The 23934-nt window shown below is 34.8% G+C and overlaps 1 protein-coding gene across 1 annotated transcript in view; it reads left to right on the top strand.

The window, feature by feature from the left end:
• The window catches only part of Stacl (SH3 and cysteine-rich domain-containing protein), a 426872-nt gene that overhangs the window by 262009 nt on the left and 140929 nt on the right, over nucleotides 1-23934 (top strand). Inside the window, exon 9 of the mRNA XM_081741694.1 lies at nucleotides 21253-21437. Coding sequence (XP_081597820.1) covers nucleotides 21253-21437 — 185 coding nt within the window. The remainder of the gene's footprint in view (nucleotides 1-21252; nucleotides 21438-23934) is intronic.

Genomic DNA, 23934 nt, shown 5'->3' with positions numbered 1-23934 from the left:
AATAAATGCCGATATTCAAAATGGCTCGAAATCGAAAGCAGATAAGTGAGTCGTGATAACGGTTTCTTATGTAAAATAATATTGTCTAGGGCGCTCTTGTTCCACATTTCGATTATCTTTTATCTATTTGAAGATATCACATAATTACTGTAAAAGTAGTGGTATTTTAATTTCGCCGGGATGAAGACTCTTAAAAGGAGTTCTATAAGACCGGAGCATAAGTGTAGAAGTGAAAACAAAAAGTCATTAAAAAGCCAAAATCGCCTATCTGGTTGCAGTGATGTGAACAGACTTTGGGGGGAGATGGGTGAAGTTCAGCTCAAATGTGGAAGATCTACATTCAAAGAAAGAAATTGTCCTAATATGGATGGAACATAGTAAAACAAATCACGAAACATAAACATTAAATTTAATGGAAAATCAATAAAAAATGAAGTCGTCTACATATAAGGAGATGGCTAACTGAAAGCTTATTGCAAAGACCTAATGAAGAGCTTAAAAACGATGTATAACACGTAAGGTACATATGGATAGAACACTCTCAAAAGTCAAGTTGTTTGAGTAAAATCAATAATAATGTTAATGTGTATGCATTTTCTTCGAATTATCCAGGGCGCCCCAAGTGGAGGTTTCGGGCTTGAAATATGTAACAACTGGATTTGGAATCTCCAGACTCGATTTAGCTTGGAACGTGACTTTTGACCTGATCACGAGATACAGTCTGGTCCTTATGGTTTAGCGGATAGGCCATTTGAAAACGAAGTTCAATGAAGAAGAACAAGAGAGGTGGTTCGAAATCGGTAAAAGAAGACTGAAGGAAAAATAAATATTTAAATCAAAAGCAAGTAATGACATAATTGGAACAGTAGCATCATTTTAAGTTTTGGATTTTGCCTATTGGCAAGATTATCCACCGACATAAGAGTTCCACGTCTTTTATTAGTGTATTAGTATACACTTTATTTAAAAAAAATATGTTTCTCAAACTCAGGGAGGAATTGCTCTTCCTACCTTCCCCAAATGACGCCCCTGGATTGGGAAAATTAATCAAGCCAAGAGAGTTCGTAGAATCAAAGAGAGACTGCAATCCAGATGGAGTGGACAAAAAGAAAATAATGCAGAAATCAATATATACTGTGTAAAGGTGTAGATGAACATACTGAGTAAATATACGAGGAGTATTCAAAAAATATCGAACCTTAATTTTTCCCGCGTATACCAATGAAGCGCGGAAGATTTTGTTCAGTGTAGATGTAGAGGGGATACTCATGCGTAGTCGTGATTTTTTTTTTCTCGCCCGCAGAATGCGTCAGTCGTTGGCAGTCGGCCAATGAGTGAAGATGTGTAGTGAGCGGTCTGGGATTTCAGGTTTTTTTTTTTTTTTTTTTTTTTTTTTTTTTTAATGACAGAAAAACCTGGGCAATGATATTGCATCAAATTATACCAAAAGCTTGGCAATACCCAAACAGAAACCATTCAATCGGATCGGTACATTCAGTTTTGAAGGAGAATTTGGGCAGAGAAGAGTGTTTCCGAAATTTGATTCAGGCTTTCATCGCCAAACACAACATTTCTGTGTGCCATCTGCCTCCCTACGCAGCAGACATGGCTTCGTATGACTTTTGGTTATTTCCCAAGCTGAAAATGCCACTAAAAGGGACCTGATTTGAGTCAAGAGAAGACCATGCGGAATGGGATAGCACGGTTGCTCATTCCAAAAACTGCGTTTCAAAAGTGTTTCCAACAATAATGAGAGCGCTGAGAGAAGTATCTGCATTAGCAGGAAAACTACTTTGGTGTTTCGATTTCTAAATCAATAAATGTATGTTTGCCAACCAAAGATTTGATACTTTTTTGAACAGACCTCTATATATGTACTTGTATAGAATAAATACCATAGATTGTACGTATGTGTATCAGTAATAGCGTTAAAAAAAAAAAAAAAAAAAAAAAGTTAATGCTAGGCCATCACAATCTGTGTCCTCTTTAAAACGCTGAACTAATAGTGTGCACAGAAACACATCCGAACACGAACTCTTTTTGATCTCTCAGCCTCATTCATTCAAACTGAAACCACTTTCTAAAGCATATTGTGACTCAATGGTACAACGTTCATCTCTAGTGCAATGAGTCCGTGAATTAATATCAGTTTTTTTTGATTTATATATATATATATATATATATATATATATATATATATATATATATATATATATATATATATATATATATATATATATATTTATATATATATATATAATATCGTGTCAGTAAATTTTCTCGTGGTTCACTCTCTTTTTCATTCCACTAATCCTTTTCTCACTGTTTCATTTGCTTACATCATCTGTTTCTTTTTACCTTTATAGCATAAACATGAAAAAATCAACCAAATATTCCATTTAACCTCAAATCAAGCTTAACTCTAGGTAATACTATAATTACATTACCATAAATTTTCTACGTAGTGCAAAAGTGAGAAGTGTCCATGTGCACAAGACATGTGATATGCGTTAAATTCCCCCTCCCCCCCACACAGTCATAGATAAAGTACAAGGGCACTACACATGCAGATATAAAGTACAGGTACGTTCTTTTTATTTTCGTATCAGTCGATAAGTAAATAAAAATCGCTTTGTTACCCCCTTTGTAAGTTCGTACATACTCAATGAATATTCCCTAAAAGTATGAGCGTCCTGCTCCCTCGGGAACTGATGCAGCTTCATGTATACTATATCCTAACTCTACATCTTCATGTATTAAAATTGAAGCTGAGATGCAACCTCGTTTCCACCTTTGATTTCAATCTCTGTAGCATGTGTTATGTTGTACTTCTTTTCTTTATCGGAGCAAATACATATGCATTTTACAACACGTTACATTTTGTATTGTGTTGCATCGTTAGCAGAATACTAAAATCATACAAGTAGGTTAATAATAGGGATTCTGTGTAAACTTGTAACTTGTCTTGGAGCGATCTCTATTATTATACTTTACGCAGAACAGACACCCAAGTCTGTTTTCTCTGTGTCAGCGAGACTTCGTCTAACTGAGAAAGCCTCCATAAACTGCTTCCATTATGTGAGTCGACTGCAAAGTACATCCTGCCAAGACACAATTTTCCTTTTCTGGTAATTTCTACACTCTCTTCCAGAAAGTAATTATTCCCTAAATGACATTAGAAAACAGAGCTTCACGACTGGCAGACAGAGAAACCAACGAAGTCGTCTCAGAGTTTCCAAGCATTACGCTGCTGCTGAAGGAACAATATAAAGTTTGTGTCTTATCCGTCACATATACGACTGTAAATGTTCTTTTCAATCAATGGAAGATCAAATGAAGTAAAATTTCTAGTTTTACAGCCCACAGTTATGTCCTTTAAGGTAAAGAAGATGAATGAATTAATTTAGGTGAATTATTATAAAATAATTGGTGGAGTTAGAATGTGAGAGAAGCGAGAGAACCGCAAGAATACTCATGGATTCGAGTGTGTGGATACGATGTTGTCTTCCACAAACTCCTGTGATCGGGGATCGAACCAGGGACCTCTCGCACCAGGGTTGAGGGTCAGCGGCGTAACTAAGGGCTCGGGGCCACCCCGCAGACTACATGGAGTGGGGCCCCTTCTCTACGTCCTACTTCACGATTTGGGGCCCCATGATAGCTTGAAGCCCCCTCCGCAATGCGGGATCTGCGGGGCCCTTATTTACGCCCCTGTTGAAGGTTCTATTACTGAGCTATTCTGTCTCTTTCTGTATGTAAAAAACATGCAATCGTTGGTCATAAATACTCGTATTTCTAAATCTACATAGCATATTGAAGTTTTAGATGAATATTTCAAAGACCATTCTCAAGATAACGATTGATCATTATCACAGACATTTCTTTCCCCTTTTCTGTGATTGGATTATGATTTTTATATTAGTTGTACTTTTTTTTTTTTTTTTTGTCCATCAATGGCTGTCACTCCAGTTAGTTGTACATATGAGAAATGATTTAAAAAATAATAATCTCTCGAAAGTAGTTTAAAGTCAATTATAAACGTCTTCTTCTTTCTGAAAAAAAAGAGCAATAAATTCGACGCCTTAAAAATAAAATGTACTCAGAATATACAATAAAATGAGGTTTCACTTAGATCATACTTAATACAACCTGAACAGCATATGATTTAATGTTTTGCCACCGCTAAGCCGAAAGATATTTGCTGCTCTCACTCCCTGCATACAAAATTTTAACACGTAATAGAAAATTTTAAAAAATGAACTTATTTTATGCATACCTTTGTTTCAACATTTTCGTACCTTGGTATATCTATTTTAATGAATGTTAGTATGGTGATAGCATGTGTGAGAAGCGCTGCCAGGAAGCGCACCGAGCATCAGCATAATGGTACGATACGCCCGGAACTACGAAACCATATACTGCAATATTCCACTCAACCTCACCCTCAAATAGCCGTAACCAAATCATGTTCCATAATAATAATAATAATAATAATAATTATTATTATTATTATTATTATTATTATTATTATTATTATTATTATTATTATTATTATTATTATTATTATTATTATTATTATTATTATTATTATTATTATTATTATTCAAATTTTGTTAGGGGCCGCGGTGGCTCAGTAGTAGAGCGTTCACATCTGGTGCTTGGGGTCCCGGGTTCGATCCCAGCCCCGCCAAATGAACTTTGTGGTGGACAAACGCCGTGTGCGTGGGTTTCCTCGGGGTTATCCCATTTCCCCCCACTTTCTTCATTCCACCATTTCATTCATTACTCATCATCACCGTCTCCTTTAGCCTAACCGGCATAATCGTGGGACGTAAATCTCAAAGATTTCATTTCATTTTCAAATTTAGTTATTTGTTTTCGTTTTGCTTATTAAATTTTCGTGCAACGCGTTCCCCTAAGAACGTTGTGTCCCTAGCCTATTGTTAAATTCAGCCCTGCTTATGGTCATATTGATGTATTCACAGTCAGTAGAATGTTCTTAAAGTTTACTATCAGGTTGTAACTTTGTCGTAGTGAGACAGTTTAATTTTGGGTGATCTATGACCCATCAAGACCTACCCATAGCCGCTGCTGATTGAAGGGCTTTACTAAAGTAATCTAACTTAGCCTAATCTAAATTAGTAAAGATTCCTCTTTGCGGAAAAACTCCGTCCGTCATTGGCTTTTAAGCAAATCTTTATTATAAGCAAACATTGTATTTAACATAGTTAATAAACCGCTTCATCATTTATTTCTTTATAGCTCAAATTACCGTTTAATAACACGTTTATTCCTTGTAGTTTTGTTTTAAATAGCAATGAAATGATTTTTTGTTTTCAAAAATTAGACTAAGTCGAAATCCCTAATTTGATAGCCCATAACTCGAGATCCAAACACCTGCACACCAAAAGTTTGCATAAATATTTCACATGCATACTATCTCGTTAGGGTTTACCATCATACCAAGTTTGGTAAAGATTGGTTGAGTTTCCTCACAGAAAATACAGAATTCTGACTCCTGCAGCGGACACAGATCACGAGTTCTAGTACCTCATGATTCGCGTATCCGATTACTCTACAGAAACTGTAGTTTCATCAATTTGCGAAGTTAGGCTGTCTGAACCCCAACTTTGATTGAACTAAAGTCCTACACACCATAAATTATCCCAAACAGTTATAATTGTGAGATAAATTATAACTCTTTGGAATAATTTTTAAAAGAAAAATCAAGACATTACAGTAGACTTCTATTGGTCCGTCATCCAATAGTCCGGAATGCTCAATGGTCCGGCACCGCCATGGAAAAGTTGGTGTCTTTTTTTAAAAATCAAATTATTGTAGGCAAATAACAGTACAACAGTACAGTAATTCTTTATCAATATGTATTCTTTAAAATGTAGAATTAATAATAAGTTTTGATCAAGGGCGCCCATCAGGGGGGCAAGGTGGGGCGCTTTCCCCCCCTTAAGAGGAAATAGTACTTGGGAATATCGAAAGCCCAATAGAATTTTTACATTAGTTATAGCAAAATTTGAAACTATATTTGAAACCGCGCTTGTATTTGCCCCCCTGGAAACCACAACATGAGCGCCCTTGGTTTTGATTGATTCAGTTGAAATGATTCTATCCTATTGTTCCCGGTAAACAACATTGACTGCCAAACATCATGCTACAGCTATATTCAGTCTACGATTTAGCGTTTAACGGTCACATGAGGCACTGCCCGATATTTCAGCGTTGGCCGAGTCCCAAGCGTGTTTGATTAGCGGAAGTCTACTGTACTTGAATTAGTATATTAAAATGTAACAAAACACCCAAAATAGTTTTAAAGAAACCTGATCTAAAGAAGTTATGGGAGGAGCGACTGGAAAAAGACCTTGTTGATATTGAAATTGAGTGAGATTAAAATTGAGCTACTGCCAAAAATCAACCAATCACAGCCAACCAGAAGCCATGACTTTGGTTTTGAATTGACAAATAAAAATATTCGTTTCTTATCAATCTTATCTTCGTCTTATTAATCTAATCTTCAATCTTATCCTTATTTCTTTCATAAAACAAATGTCTAAAAACCAAAATAATTCTTATTTGTTATCTTATTTGTTGCAAGATAAAACAAAAAGACAGAGTTGATTTTTAGAGAAGAATTATGGAGACAGAAAGGACATTAAAGCTGGCAGAATGTAGGCCATTTACAAACTCTGACCTCGTCCAGTATATGGAAGCGCTTCTGCTCGACCTAGTTGCGTTGCTTCAATGTACCATGTCTACTTAACCTCAAACAGAACAGAAATCAATTTCTATCTCACAAAGAGAAACATTGGACTCTTCAGGGCATTGTGCGTCTACTTACATAATGAAGTTCGTTACGCAAATGAAAGTATCAAAGCTTTTACGGTAATGATTTACTTATCGCCTTGTGTATTGATATATCTGAGATGTACCATCGTTTCTATAAGACTATTAATTTACGTAAAGTGTACTGATTACGTGTTACTCCAATAGTCAAGGTCTTTTTGCAACTCTAAAAAATGTACAGAATGCGAACAACAATTTGTTTTTTTAAAAAATGATCTTTACAAATATCCTTCACAAAGCTTCTTTCTAAAACATTGTTCATCAAGCTTTTTTTCAACTAGGGGCCACTTTTATTAGTCAGAATATTATATGGAATATTCATCTCTTCTTCTCTGCGAAAGCAAATTTATAATTTTTGAGTTGAGTTGATTTTGAGTTTAACGTCTCGTTCAGCAACGAGGCTATATGAGACGTGGACCTACTGATTAACGTGGAATCCGAACCACATGAGCTCCCGCCATGAATAGAACCCGGGTCTCCCTCACCAAAGGCGCGTACGCTAACCGCTTAGCCACGAAGGAGCTCAAATTTATAATTTTTGTTTTTAGGATATATCAGTACATGGTGTTAATTAAAACTACCTTAGTTTTATACTGGTATTTTATATAGGGTGTTACAAAAATAAGTCACAATATTTTGGAAACAGTTTCCTCAAGTCAAAATTAAAAAAAAAAAATCATATGGATCTGTGCTCAAAAGTGGATAGTGGAGTTATAGGCTGCCGAAAACATGAAACAAGTGAACTTCAAAAAGTTCATAACTCCACTACTATGGGATCTATCGTAGTCGGGTCAAGACACCACTCAGAAACTGGTATGTGATAACTATCCAAATATCCATGTTTAAGAATGTTCCAGTACTTGCACACCAATTTTCAGAGAGGTAGATGAAGAAGTGATCAAGTAGTCCCAAGAAGCCTCTCTAAATATTATTGTTGCGAGTACGGGGGTTCTGAAAGAATGGATGTTCGGATAGTTCATATACTAGTTCCTTAGTGATGTCTTGACCTGGCTACGATCGGTCCTATAGTAGTGGATCTATGGACCTTTAGAGTTCATTTTTTCATGCTTTCGACACCCTATAATTACGAAACTATATGCACTTCCGACCATAGATCCATACAAACTTCTTTTATTTTGATGAGAGGAATATCTTCCCAAGAAACTGTTACAAATTTTTATAACACCCTGTATAGAGAGATGAACAGAAGATACAAACTTTTTGAAAATGCAATATTAATCGATTTTAACAAAAGCGCTTTAAAAAGTAGAAAATAATTCACTACTATCATCTATAAAAAAATTGAAGTATGTGCCAACCCAAACCAATGAATGCCTCATAAAATTTTCTTCAAAATAAACAGAAATTTAAATGCTTTGATTTGACTGATTACTACTTTAAATCTAGTTAAATGTTTCTTCGTTCATCAAAATAGTTTTGCACTATATAAATTCAATTTGACTTATAAATATTAAAATTTAAAATAACATAATTTTCACAAAGCAAGAGACATTTAGACATATTTTAAGAAGTTCAAAAAATCAAAACATTAAAATGGTCTCAATATGAAAGAAAATATTCAATAGAAGCAAACATTTCTTGTTCGAACGGGTAAACCTTGCCATTTAAAGAGGCAACGCAATAAGTGTTTTAAATTCATTCCCATTCACACACAAAATGGATGAAATTTTTTTATCTAAAATAAATCCTAGAATATTTTGATATATAAAAAAACAAAGAAATGTTCGATTTACAAGTTGAAAAACATACTAGACAACGATGAGTAAGGAAATTAACATTTGTCTGACATTCTATAGTGATTTTGTCATAAAAATGAAGATTCACTTATCGATTTTATCGAAATCGATTATCAGTTATTGTTAAAATTTTAAAATATTTTTTTTTTTAATTAATACAATCAAGAATATTATTTATAGTCTTTCGACTGCGGAATTCAAAGTGCCGTCACCTATATCTTAGAACAAGGTCAAAAAGTCACTCACAAAATAAAAATATTATGTGGAACTTCAAAAAAAAACTAATATATTGATTGTTGGAATATTAATCTATAAAGATAAAGTGTTTTTTAAAATAACAATATTAACAATATAAAATAACTTACTTTACCAAAAGCGCTTTAAAAGTACGAAAAGCAGAAAATAATAATAATAATAATAAAGCGCCGAAAATAGGAAAATAATTCATTACTATTATCTACTTTTAAAAAATTAAGTATGTGCCAAGCCAGGTTTTAATGTGTTTGGCTTAGCACCGACTTGATTTTTTAAAATAAATAATTGTAATGAATTGTTTTCTGCTTTTGGGTGATTTATTATTATTATTATTATTATTATTATTATTATTATTATTATTATTATTATTATTATTATTATTATTATTATTATTATTATTATTATTTTACTGCTTTTAGTGTTTTTATTATTTTCTGCTTTTTAGCGCTTTTGTTGAAGTAGATTAATAATAATAATAATAATATTTAAGTGCTTTATTATTGTTGTTGTTTCCTACATTTTAGCGCTTTTATTTTTCCAATTTAGTGTTTTTTAAAAGTATATTAGTATTGTTTTAATTTTTTTAAATTTAAGTTTCTGGTTTTCAGTGCGTTTTTGAAGTCGATCATTTTTTTTAATTTGTTTAATTTCTCCACTTTTTCGTTACCTCAATAGTTTGGTTAGGTACTTAAACTAAAGGTAGGGTACTATCCTCGTACTAAATTTCTATAAAAAGTGGGTCAGACTAAGAAACATGCGTGACCAAATATATATGTTTAGGAGTCTCCTGGTCAAACTCCAAAGATTGTAAATTAGATCCTGATAAAAATTTGTTGGAACCTGGAAAAAAAGTATATTCCCTTTGAAACTAAAGAGTCTGTACAAATTGTACAAATATGTTGAAGTTATGATGCATAAACAAAGGTTCAATATATACATTATATATATATAGTATGCTTCGAAACAACACCGACAACGTTTGGAAGGTGATTCCTGATACCTAGATAACACAAAGAGTATAGGCCAACCTGGGTGCACAAATGCTTCCTTTCGGAGTTATAGGCTGCCGACAACACGAAAAAATGAACTTTAAAGGTTTATAGCTCCAAAACTATAGGACCTACCGTAGTCGGGTCAAGACTTCACTTAGGAACTATCGTGTGCGTGGGTTTCCTCGGGTTCTCCCGTTTCCGCCCACTTTTTTGATTCCACCATTTCATTCATTACTCATCATCACCGTCTCCTTTAGCCTAACCGGCATAACGTGGGACGTAAAACTCAAATATTTCATTTCATTTTTATTATGTGCCCTATCCCAAAAAAACATATTTTAGAATCCTGCCGTACTTCCGAAACAATTTTTATAGAGGTAGTGGATGAGGACTTCAAATTATATGCCCGTAGCCAAACTGTGGGTTGAGATATCGAAGTGCTGTAAACATCAAAATGGTTTGTTTCCAATTGCAAACCATACAAGTAACTAGATATTATACTTAGGTCCCATCTAAGCATTTGTGTGTGTGAGTGTGTGCAATAAACCCTTTCAAAAAATTCCAATTTTCAAGTCTTTGTAAGTTCATTCTTATTCATTCAAAACAAGTCATACCACGATCCACGGTATCCAACTCTAAGGTACTTTCGATACACATTACCCTGTCCATCTCCATAATGCTGTATGTGTGATAGAGGCTTCCAAACTTTGGATGTTTGTGATACTATAACATCTGAAATTTGCAACATTGAATTATAAATGTGATATGTTAAGTTTTCGTTAGATATGTTGATTAGAAATATGTAATAATCTGACGTAATGACATTTGAAAAATATATATATATTGGGTTGGCAACATTGTTTGTTGGGAGTTTCCAAGGATGTTATAAAATAAAGAATCTGCCTATACAACAAAATCGTGAAGCCATACGTCATAGTTTTGCCCCATTCCACCCCCGCACTCTTTCCGCTTTGCCCAATAAGATCGTAATGTTTTCTTGAGCCAACATTCATGGCGGAAACGAAAGTAGCCAATCAGACTCGGTGCTGTGATAGATGCTCGGTTGTTTTTGGTTTCATTGAGTTAACAGTATGAGGATATGTATGGGCAAATTCTCTATTTTATAACATCCTTGGGTGTTTCTGTTTAATATGATCAAAGATGTCCCCTTCTTATAGTAGCTTCGTGCAAAGTTTCGCTTTTCTCCCTCTTTTGATATTTCCGTTATCATGGTTGGACATTATAAATAATGCACCTTATAAACCCATAAAATAGAAAGTTATACTTGATCAATGCAGAGGTGTATACCTACTTTTGGGCCGAATATATATGAGTTGAATCTCTTCCTTTTCATGAAGTCGGTTAAGAAGAGAAATACCTTTCCCCATACAAATCAATAAACTGAAAAGCAAGTATGAGGCAGGTACTCAACTACGTTAAGTATAAAACTTTGATTAGTCTGAAGTGTTATAATTCTAGTGTTTGAAAGGCAATATAGCATGTAATAGTGATTCAGTACCTTCCTTGCCTTCTGAAAATTCGTCAACTCTTGTTGGAAAAACGCAGTCTTGTTTACCTGCCTCCTTAATTCCAATGCAAGTCCTACAAATAACAAAAGGAAAACACAATTGGACGTGTATCTGCAGGTGTTAAAATGACCTAGTATAATGGAAAACATTTCTCCTTTTCACATGAACTTAAAAAAGATGTTGACTTCAATACATTTATTTCCTTTATATGTTCCTCGACTATGGCTCTCTTGGGATACAAATGGGAAATGGATTTCTTCGCTTGATTCACAGAAGTGACGGCCAATACTCATACCCTACAGTCACATATCTCTATTTTTATGGATCTTTTCGAAGCTAAACTTTATAGCTCTACTGAATTCCTCTTTCCAAATGCAGCAGGGGAAAAAAAAGTGTGCATATGTAGTAACAAAGTTCCTATAAAACTTTGAAATTATAGCCATCTAGCTAAATGTAGAAAAATACTCGTAAATACGTCTTTTTTTAAAAAAAAAAAAAATATTTTATTTATAATTCCATTGTATAATTCAAAATATTATAATACGGTAATGGTTAATGTTTCGCAGAACAGTTCACGTTTCAGTTTATCTGTTCTGAGAACAACTGGATCATAAATATCAGGTTCAGTGACGGCTCTTGAGGGACGTCCCATCAGAAAAATATATTTCATCGCTTCAAGCTGAGGTAAGAATGCTTATGTAATGTATTAAATCTTGTATACAGCTTTATGAAGCTATATGGAATTTTCCTCCATTAGTTTGAAGCTATAAAATTTAATTTTTCATTGCTATGACTCACCGTAAGAACCGTCACTGTATCAGGAGGTGATTCAAACACAAAAAGTCCTAATAAACATGTTCAATGAAAATCGAAAAACGTTTCCCTTCATAGCTACAAGCTGCAAAAAATGTGCATAAATGCAGGATGCATTGTTATTTGAGTAAGTAACTCAGGTTTCAATGTTGATAACAAAGATGAGAATTGCTGTATCACATTCAGTATCATTTCAAGCTTTTTTTTTCACTGCTGCCAGCTGCCAACAGTTTCTGCGAAATATTCCAATTTGAAATCACGTTGCCCAATGGGTGACTGCCAAACTGTCGCAGAAAATGCAGCATAACATAGAAACTGAACCACGTACTCCCACCTAGAATCGATCTATAAATTACTCAACCAGGAAACATCGTGTGAGTTATTAATTGCATACACAATAATGAATACAGTATCTTTAAAAAAAAAAAAAAAAGCTAGCTAAATTTAAATATGAATGTTAACATCATCCTTTAGAAACTGGACTACCTCAATTTAAAAATTCTTTTATCCAAATGCCCTTAAATATCCAGAATCTTTACATTTTGGCGCCGTGCCTATTTGGTCGCAAGCCAATAAATGAGAACATCGGAAATGAGTGTAGCCCTGATGGTTAAGGTAGTGCCCTCAAAAGAATTTTGAAAAAGAGAGGGAAGGGCCTTTTTTTATATAGTTCTTCTACCTTGGAAGAAGAATCGATTCATTTCAAACAAATAAAGCAAACAAAAAGGGATTTCTTTCTTTATTTGCTATCTTACCCTCTTCCATCTTAGTTTATTAGTATCTTCTGTTTCTGACCCGATAATTCTTCCGTCAGACAAAATGTAACGTTCACCACATTCCACATGACTTAACTTTTCACGACGAAGAAGTCAAACAGCCGGAATGACGAAGGGTCTCTAACGAAATACGCGCACGACCTCTTTCTCTTCTTTTGCCGGTAGATCGTCGTCTCTGCTGTAAGAAATTGTGCAGTGAATTGCGAGAAAATTTGTGGGAAGTCTAAATCTGGTTTTTCGTTTTCCGTTCTACCGCCCACGCGAGGAGGTCAAATCGCTCTTCCTTTTCTAATATATAACCTGACAACGATACTCCCACCTCCTACACCTCTTTTTAACGGTGCTCGAGATACTTAAGAGCGTAACAACTCATCGATCGATTTATCATTTATCATTTATCGTCGCTTTATTCTCTTCCTTTCCCAAGCCTTCCTTTGATTTTTAATACGAAATAGAGGCGCAGAAGATTCTGAGGTTGAAGTAAAAAGGAAAGAAAACTGGAAATTCTATTCTGTTTAGAGCATTCATTTTCAAGTTTTTAAGAAGAAGGAAATTGTATGTATACATTCGTTTAATGTCCTAACAGGAAATTATTTTCACGTATGGCGAGCGAAAACGAGATACGTTGACATTGGTATTGTACTGCTCATGGCGATGATAAAAAGTATCCGTGCTTGACCAAATTTCTAATCGTTTTTTTTTTTTTTAATGCTTAAGTTAACGACGCGGAATCCAATGAAACTATCATTATACATATCAGTCCATGGAATCATGAAAAAAAGTAATCTCAAAATTTTGTATTTAAATTCGCTTATATCTCATGTCAGAGATATAAGTGAGAACAGGGTTGCCCTCACTTTCTATCCAGCCTATGTATACAATATGTTAGCTAACAAAAATCATTATCACTAGTTAGACTTCCTCATCTCACATTCCCTTATCATCTACGGAACTCTTGTAGCGTTGAGACAACCAGGGTTGGGTAATTACGCGTAAAAAATGGTTTTCTACGTGACGTGTAAAATACGCGTAATTTACGTAAAATACGTTAAAAAAAATTAGAAACAGGTCTACAAATTAAAAGAAAACGTTCTACGCTCTGAGCTTTAAAAAAAATCTTCCTAAAATTGTATGGACTCTAGCTGGATTTTGCAAAACTTAATCATTAAGCATAAACTGGGAATTTTGTATTGGTTTTGTAAAGTAGCATTCTATAATACGGTTTGCATGAGTGACTGTTCAAAACCCATTTCATCATGTTTCATATTTTAAACCCTCTGTAATCGAGAAAAGTGTTATGCCAGAGAAGCCATGGAAGAAACTATTGTGCAATATAACAACAATGGTAAGCCTTCGTGGTCTCCATTTGTGACGACTTTCTGCAATGTCTGAGAAAAGCATCACGAACAAGTAGAGGAGTTTCTGTTGGAAAAGCTCGGCCCTTCAGGAATAACTAGCTACGAACAATATCGGGGAAAATGTGAAAATTTTGAAGAACTTATGAAGAAGGGAATTACAACACCACGCACATTCTGGTATTTCGCTACTCGGCAACATAAGGAGTTGTCGGAATTTGCTATGAAGTTACTGAACATCCTAGCATCTTCAGCGCAAATTGAAAGACTTTTTCTCAAATTGGTCCTTTGTCCATAACGTCACAAGAAACCGGCTCAGCTTCGAACGTTCGAAGAAACTACTTCAAATATACTACACCCTCAAATTACAAGACCACTCAAGTTATGAATATTAGTGTGATTAAGAGTATTGTGTTCGAATTGTACTAAACTATAATGGATTTTTTTTTTTAGAATTAAAATAATGGCTAAGTTTTAAATGAAATGATATACGCAGTTTTATTGGAACCAAGTGAAATATATTCAGTATTCGAACTAGGAAGAAAGACAAATTGTTTCTTTTTTTAAAAAAAAAACGAAGAAACAAGTAGTTCAATATTCTGTTGAGTATTTTCTTCAGTTTTGTCTATTTATTATGAGCATGAAAAATGTCTACATTAAATGTTCAAATGATAGTCAAGTGCTAAGGGAAGTAATATATTTAGTGTTGTTGTTGGACTTGGAAGAAAAGAGCAAAATAAATGAGTTCATTCCAAAAAATTTAGTATATTATTCTGTTGGGTGCTTTTATATTTTTTCAGTTGTGTGTGTTTAAAATGAGAATCTAATAACTTTTACATCGAAAATTCAATATGTCCCGGTGCTAAGTGAAGTGGTATATATAGTATCGTTGAGACGCGGAAGAAAAACAAATCAGTTTATTCTAAAATTTCATTATTTCAATATTCTGATCAGTATTTTTCGTATCAGTTAGGTGTATGTGTTAGTGTGTAATATGAAGGTGAAATGAGCCTAACACTCAATCTTTGTTTCTTTTCTAATAGTAGTTTCAAAATATACTGAAATGTTTCGAGTTTTATATTAAAAGCTGCAAAGGTATAACAATAAATTGTTATAATCAAAAGGTTGCTTGATACTTTCAAACATATCCGGACCAACACATATTTTTAATGTGTGTGCTTATATGTTGGGTGGTTGTGCTTGGGTGTGCGCTAATAGGTGGAAGGTAGTAGTGGCCCGCCGGGGGGCTATCCAAAATTATCTTTTATTACTATGATTTGGCATGAAATCATTCCTTTTAAATATAATGTTTAGAAGATAATAATGTTTTAATGCTTAAATAAGAAAACTAAGCTTGCAATATAACCGACTATCAAAATGATCTTAGTTTTAATGAAAGAAATATAGTTTTCTACGTCTGCGTAAAAAACTGATTTTCTACATGACGTATATTACTAGTAAATTACGCGTAATTTACGTAAAATACGTAACAAGTAAATTACCTTGCCAACCCTGGAGACAACCCTCTAAAGTGAGAACAGTGTTACCCTTACTTTCTATCCACCGTATGTATACAATATGTTAGCTAACAAAAATCATTATCACTAGCTAGACTTCCTCATCTATATCTAAACATTTATATCTAGCGACATAAACAGAAAACATTTACAAACAAAGATTATTCTTGACATTTTTTACAAATATGAAATTAATAATGTTAGATCTATATCAATATTATGTACTTTTGCAAAGGTATTTGAACAGATCATGTATAAACTTATTATTGATCATGTCAGACCAGTAATTTGAACTTCAACATGGTTTCATTGTTCCCAAATCAACAACAACTGCAATAGCCACCGGCTTTATAGCTAATTTAGTAGATGAATCATGGCAGGTTGACGTTATATATATTGATTTTTAGAAAGCCTTCGACAGAATAAATCACAAAATACTGTAAAACACACTAAATCATTATAATTGTCTTCAGTCCTCACCAAATTCTCTTCGTCATATCTGAGTGAAAGTAAGGATACAGTTGACTCTATAAAGAATTTAAATCAGATGAGTATATTACATTATCAGGAGTTCCACAGAGCTCAAATATAGATCCTTTACTACTATTTCTATTATTTCTACTATTTCTATTATATTCTACAGAGTATAGAGAACTGATGTTCAGTCAAAAAACTTGGAATAAACATAAACAAATGAAACGTATTAACGTTCTGTAGAAATAAAAATATCCTTAAATTTGATTATAAATTTAATAATACTTCTATAAACAGATCTAATACACTAAATATCTTGATATTACACTTGACCCGAAATTAAAGTCCAATAACCACATCAAAAATGTTACTCATGATCAGTGGCGCCTCTAAAACAGGGAAATCGTACTGGCAATGGCGGCGAAACTGGCTTTGCATCCTCCTCCGACGTCACAAAATCATCCCCTGGCTTTTGGATTTTCACTGATGTTTTATTTTGAATTTATTCTTTAAATTTTGATATTAGGTACAAATATCACAATGGAAAAAATTGCCATTGTATAATCATATGTCCAGCTTATGTCTTACATACAGAATTATTAAATTTAATTTTATATACTTCACTCTGCACAAAGAATTCCAGTTATTTAAAAAGTGAAAAACAATTTATACTGCCATAGCTACTCAACCTATTTCTTCGATTGCATTTTCTCAATGGATTTTGTAAATAAAATGAAAGTTTTACGTTCATTCTGCTCTTTAAGTTGAAGAAGGCGGATAATTTAGTAAAAGTGAATTATGAAATAATTGGTGAAATGACAATGCAGGATTAAATAGGAAAACCCGGAGAAAACCCCTACAGACATGATGTCTACTAAAAACTCACGTGAGCGGGGATCAAACTGGACACCACTTGCACCAGGATGAGCGCTCTTCCACTGAGTAGCCGTTCAGTCTTTCAATTGTTTCTGTGAAAATCACTGGGTTACATACCTATTAATATACATACAGATGGTGATCAGAAAAATGGAAACATCTGTAGTTGGCAACACGTCAGATGTATGGGTTGGCAGTGGTGTCGTGGCGCCCGCAGCGCCGGACCGCTGGTGGTGGTGTGTTAGATCGGTCTCCATACTACGTCAGGCGCAGTGGAACAGCAGTGTCCAGTGGCTGCAGCAGACGGAGGTAGTGTAAAATGGGAGACCTCTCAGATTTTCAAAGAGGGCAAATTGTTGGTGCACGGTTATGTGGAGTGAGTGTGACGGTAGTGGCTACTGTGTTAGGTGTGTCGCGTGGGACAGTGTCGAAGGTGATGACGGCCTACACAACACACGGGAAAACCACATCGGGGAAGCGGAACAGTGGGTGGAAGAAAATCATGAGTGACAGGTCACGCCGGGTATTAAAGCGCATTGTCACGCAGAACCGTCGTGCCACTGCGGAGCAAGTGACGGAGGAACTCAATCAGCACCTCCCCCACCCTGTTTCGACAATCACAGTCCGCCGCGAATTACATGACATGAACTTACGGAATCGTGTTGCACGGGCCAAACCACTCATCAGGGACCATAACGCTTTCGCACGCCGCAAATGGTGCCGCGACCATGCAACTTGGACCGTTGAGGACTGGAAACGTGTCATATCGTCGGATGAGTCATCCTTCACCCTATTCCCAACCACGGGCTGTGTTTATGTGTGGAGAACGCCCAAAGAAGCTTATGATCTGCAGTGTCTCCGCCCAACTGTGAAACATGGCGGCGGCTCGGTGATGCTGTGGGCAGCCATATCATGGTTTTCATTGGGTCCTGTGGTCACACTTAGCGAACGAATCACTGCCAACGATTATGTCGCAATTTTAGGAGACCACTTGCATCCTATGGTCTGGATGTTGTTCCCGAACAATGACACCATCTTCCAGGATGATAATGCACCGATTCACACAGCTGGCGTTGTTGGAGCGTGGTTTGAGGAACATCGGGATAAAGTTCAACACCTCCCCTGGCCCGCCCAATCCCCAGATCTCACCATAATTGAACATCTGTGGTCCGTCTTGGAAACACGACTCCGGCGACGATTTCCACCTCCATCCTCTCTCACAGAACTGGTCGATGCTCTGCACGAAGAATGGTGTAAAATTCCTTTTGCTACCATTCACGACCTCTATGCCTCCATCCCACGTCGCATCAAGGCTGTTCTGAAGGTGAAAGGTGGCCCGACACCATATTAATCTGGTAAGTTGCAATTTCGTTCAGGTGTTTCCATTTTTCTGATCACCATCTGTACTTAAAAGTGTAACTTGAAACGGATGCAAAAACGAAGTGAATAGTGAAATGTTAACTAGCTCCGTTTCACGTACATCTGTAGTACTTATTCAATTCTAAAATAGAGATACGATAATATTTTCATGAAACATTGAAACAAATATACATTCAATTTCAATCGTTTCTAAAGCAGTTCCGTAATTTATTCAACCACTCATTGTCAGCAGCGAGACATAGACCAACAGCTTAACGTAGACTCTGAATTATACGTTTTACTATCGAGAATCGAACCTTGTATATCATGCTGTAGGCGCATTTGCAAACCATGTATGCACGAAGAACGTACAAATATGCATGACGTTCCTCGAGTCTGCCAGGGAACAAATTTACTGAAGCTTCGTAAGTGTTTTCCAGCTTAAATATATTATTTAAATTACAAGTGTAACACATTATTTGTCTGTGGCTTCGCATGTTTGCTTTCACAGTAACTTTTTAGTACTAAATCAATTTAAAACGTATTCATTCGTTCCCTAAATGCTTGCAAAAAAAAAGAAAGAAAAAAGAAAAAGAGAGGAAGAAAGCAAAGAAAAAGTTACGTAAACATGTATCAGATGTTAAGAAAGTAATTTTATTATTTCCTTCATAATAATTTGAAAATGTGGGTCACAAACAGTAATTCGAAATTCTACTAGGTTCCTATCGTCCTTCATACAGTATACGTAAGTTATTCTTTTGTATGTGTACGAAAAGTGGTACTAATCCATCCCACTTCGCTCGGGTTGAGCGTGTTAGCACAGCCACCGAACTTAGACTTCACCGTATTTCTTCTCCCGCGGTCCCGTCAGCCGACCGAAACGATTTTTTTTTCTCAGTCACGAAAAATGTGTGATTATATTGTACGTAAGGGCAGCCGTTTAACGGTCTGTTCTGTGAGACAGGCAAAGCTACAAAAGAGCCAAGCGAGAACACATTAACAGAGAGTAACATTAAGTATCGTGACTTACATTATGTTGCCAAATCTGTCACATATATCAATCAGGGTTGCAAACTCCAAATTAAAATAGCTATTTTTTCTTCGATCGTTCTTTATTCACACACATAATAAATGTCCACATATTTTCTTAATTGACATTTATTACTCTTGTTCATATTAATGGGAAAGTCACATGACTTTGTGACTAGATTATAGAGATTCCCATGCTTACGATGTTTTTAAATTATTAGCTTTCATAATTAGAAGTGGGAAAGATTTGAACAATATTGCTACACTTATGAAAATGTATTACTCGTGTACGTTTGAAGTTCGAATATGCTGCTGTAATTTGGAACCCGTCATAACAAATTATTGCCAACAAATTGAAACAAGTTAAATAAAAATTTCTTAAGCATTTGATATTCACAATAACTGGAATTGATTCTTCCTTTGAAAATTATAGCACATTGGTGGATAATCTTAATATTTACTCATTAGAACAAAAGCGTAGTATTGCTGATCTGGTATTCCTCCAAAAATAATTCAAAATGAATTTGATTCCTTAGAATTAATATTTTAATATATTTCAATCAACAGTAAACTTCTGTATTACCTCAGTTAGAACTGGAACTAATATTATAGGTCTTTTCTATTTCAAAAAAAAGCTAGAACCAACACATTGCTGAAATCACTATTCTGGAGAATACTTTGTGCCTATAATAAATTATGTGGGGAAACATGATAAAATTGATATGACGTATGTACAATATTCTGTAAGGTACTAAAATCTATTGTAAAAATGTTTTGTAATATTTCAACACTGTAATTGGGCTTCTGTGTATTGTATTGATAAATAAATAAATAAATGAAGTATGGGAGATATGAGCTCCTGGATTAAATCAAATTAGGAAGCGGAATAAAATTTAAAAATTGTATCAAATTGGGAAACGGAAGAAAATTTAAAAATTGTACCAAATTTGAAAGCTACCATACTCATAATACATGAGAGTTGGGAATTATACTTACACACAAGACGTGTAGATAAGTTGCTGTAGGTCTTGCAATATAGATGAGTCAAGTGTGAACGTACTTCTAGCGTTTGTTTACTTTGGGTTAGCACCGCATAAACTGCACAAATTCTAAAAGTTATGTTTTCTCTGCAAGGATTAAAATAAAAGAGTTCTAATATTTGTGTAAATTTAAAAAAAGATCAATGAATCAAAGATAATCGTGTAAGGAGGACAAAGAAGCCAATCTACGTTAAGATAAATGTTAATTCTATACAGGATGTCAAAACATAAGTCCCTTTTTTCTAATTTTTCGCTCCTTTAGTTGGACACATTAGGAGTTGTATGCTGGAAAAAGTTGATATGGGTTACTTAAATATATTTTCTATTTAGCCATGTATATTTCGTTTTCATCAGTGAACTCGACATTTTCTATTCAGAAAAACAACTGAACCGTTTTTAAAGAATTTTCGAGCGTAATTACTACCTATCTTGAACTGAGCTTTTATAAAACATTTTAATTGAAATATTCTAAGGGGGGACGAACTATCGAGCTGGTATAAAGAGCGAACCTAATGTGAACTTTAATGTACACTCTGCCAGAAGGTCAGCTTTGCTATTTGAATTAATTTAAACCAACAAATTACCATGTTCTAACAGGATCTGTATGTATTTTCCTTTGCAGAAAGAACTCTTCGCTTCGAAAGTGGAGAGCGCTTCAGACAATTCTGGGCGTGAACGAAAGATGTCTTCTTCGTCAACAGGAAGTATGAAATCAAAATGGCTGAAAGCGTTCAAGAGTCTAAAGACAAGTGGTGGCGTAAGCAGCAGTGCTGCAGGCGGTGCTGCTTCGCCAAGGGAGGGCGAAAAGTAAGCATCAAATATCTTTATTAATATGCTATTCCGTATTTAAATCTTTTTTTGTACTGTTACTGTATATAGAAAAATCTTGAACTCGTCTTTCTATATCCTTGTACATAGTTTGTCTAGCAAAATGTATATTATAATGTTACTTTTCCGTCTACATACAAAGCGTTACTTTTATACATATAACTACTTAGATAAATGTCTCTCATACAAAGCAAAATACAAAGGAACTCTTGAATTTTGTTATGACTTCTATACATAGGAATATTTTCACTGCATTGTTTAACGTAACAAACATCTTTGAATATCTCTTATTCTATATCAAATCTTTATGTTTTTATTTTTTGCTTATATTGCTGTTCTGCTCCACACTATCTCTTCTTTGCAGTCAGACACGACTGTGTTTCTGATAAATAACTGGAAGTTGCAGCCAGTGGCAGCTCTTGAGAGAAGTAATATTGATAACAATTTAAATTTTATTGCTACAACCTAAATGTAATATGCTAATTCTTGTACATATACCTGAAGCTGTATAAAGCTTTCTTTCCTCGTTAATTTGTAGCAAGAAAGTTTAAATTTGTACTAATGTTACTTTTCTCAAGAGACGCCATTAGTTATACAAGTTTTATCTCACGCCATAATAACGTATGTAAAACAGGTTGATAACGTCAAATGATTTGCGTTGGAGGGATCGTATAAAAGTTTTTTATAGTTGGGAAGCTGGATATGCAACCCCGCTGAACGTGGAGTTTTACTTTGTTGAAAGACAGTACAGTATTTTGGTTATGTGGCGATGGTTAAAGACGACAATAATAAACAGCAACGAATTAGAAAGAAAGAATTGGTGGAATGAAGAGAGGAGAAGAAACGTTAAAAACGTTAAGAAACGTTAAGAAACAAGCACGGACACGATGTCATGTAGAACAGACATGCATGTTCTGGAATAGAACGGAGAATCTTTCGCACTAGAAGTAAAGATTGTATTATTGAGCCACCTTGCTCCACAATACGAAAATTAGGCTTGAATCCCAATATCCCCCTCCTTGTGTACGATCCAAACTTCTATCACGGATTTATAGAATTGATTCAAAACAAACTTTTTAAAACAAGCTTAAATTAAATTAGTAACATGTTTATATGGCCAAAATAACTGCTGTATAAGCATTTTGTGAAATATGAAACAAGGAAGCACTTTCACATTAGTGTAAGGGAACAAACGAGGGATGTTATTTCTACCAAGAGTAAAGAACTTGTTCCCATGTGCATGGTAGGATTTCTCTTTTATCCCTAAATGAATTACGAATTAATCTCGTTAGTTGACGATTTTTTTTAAAATCAATTTGATCCTTCTTTTTATTATCTCACGGCACATTATTGCTGTAACCCAATAACATCGTTGTTCCTCTCGTCTGATGGTGTATTGATCACTATAGGAGTCGCAGTGGTATTATGTTGAAATATTGCCTTTGGTTCAATAATGATGGGACAAAATAATGTACAATAAACTCGTAATGTACAGTGTGTATGAGTTAGTTTTTTTTTTTTAAAAAAAGAAAAAAGATTACGCATACATATATGAGCTCGTATGTGATATTTTTTAAAGGGATTGGAACTCCACCAGATCCGCTTGATGTAAGAACCTATTCGAAACGTACCGTAATTCTATTGTCATATCTAAAGGTAAGACACATACTAATCGATAAATTATCTTGAGCTGAACAGAATGAGTATCAATCCTCATGCGTAGTTTTCGAGAGAAAAAACTAATTTTTGAAAAACCTAAAAATTTATGCTGCACGATAACTGCGCCATCTATTAAGATGAAACTGAAATATTCTTTCATCAAGATTTTCATAATGACGCTAGGAACTTAACAATATACAATATAGTTTTAAACATGAAATGACATTTTTCAGTTTAACGTCCGATGATTATACCCTTATTCTAAGGGAAATGATGACTAAAGCAAGTGAATGATGATGGAAAAGTTGAGTTGATTTTGAGTTTAAGGTCCCTTTCGGCAGCGAGGCTATGTGAGACGGGACCTACTGATTTACGTGGAATCCGAACCACGTGAGCTCCCGCCAAGAATCGAACCCGGCACGCTAACAGCTTAGCCACGAAGAAGCTCCATAATGGTGGAAGAATTGGTAACATGAAAAGTGGGAGGAAACGGGAGTACCCCTCGAGAAAACCCCCGGACAAGATGCTGTCCGCCACGAACTTACTTGGCCCGAAATCGAACCAAGGACCCAACGCACCAAAGGCAAGCGCTTTACCCCTGAGCCACCGTGCCTCCTACAATATAGTTAATGCGATAATTATTCAAAAATTTGATTAAAACTTAAATTTTTAAATGATATTAGTATCCAACGATGAGACATAAATGAATCATTAGACAACATCGAATTGAATAAAATGACATGAGTCAGGGTAAATTTTCATGCTTAATTTTTCGAAAAACTTTTTTTTTAAACGAATTTTTAAGGTGCTAAAAAGA

This window comes from Thermobia domestica, chromosome 16 (genome assembly GCF_964235325.1).
Source record: "Thermobia domestica chromosome 16, izTheDome1.hap1.1, whole genome shotgun sequence".
NCBI lineage: Eukaryota > Metazoa > Arthropoda > Insecta > Zygentoma > Lepismatidae > Thermobia > Thermobia domestica.
Note: the sequence above shows the minus strand (reverse complement) of the source record. Positions and strands in the feature narration are given on the sequence as shown.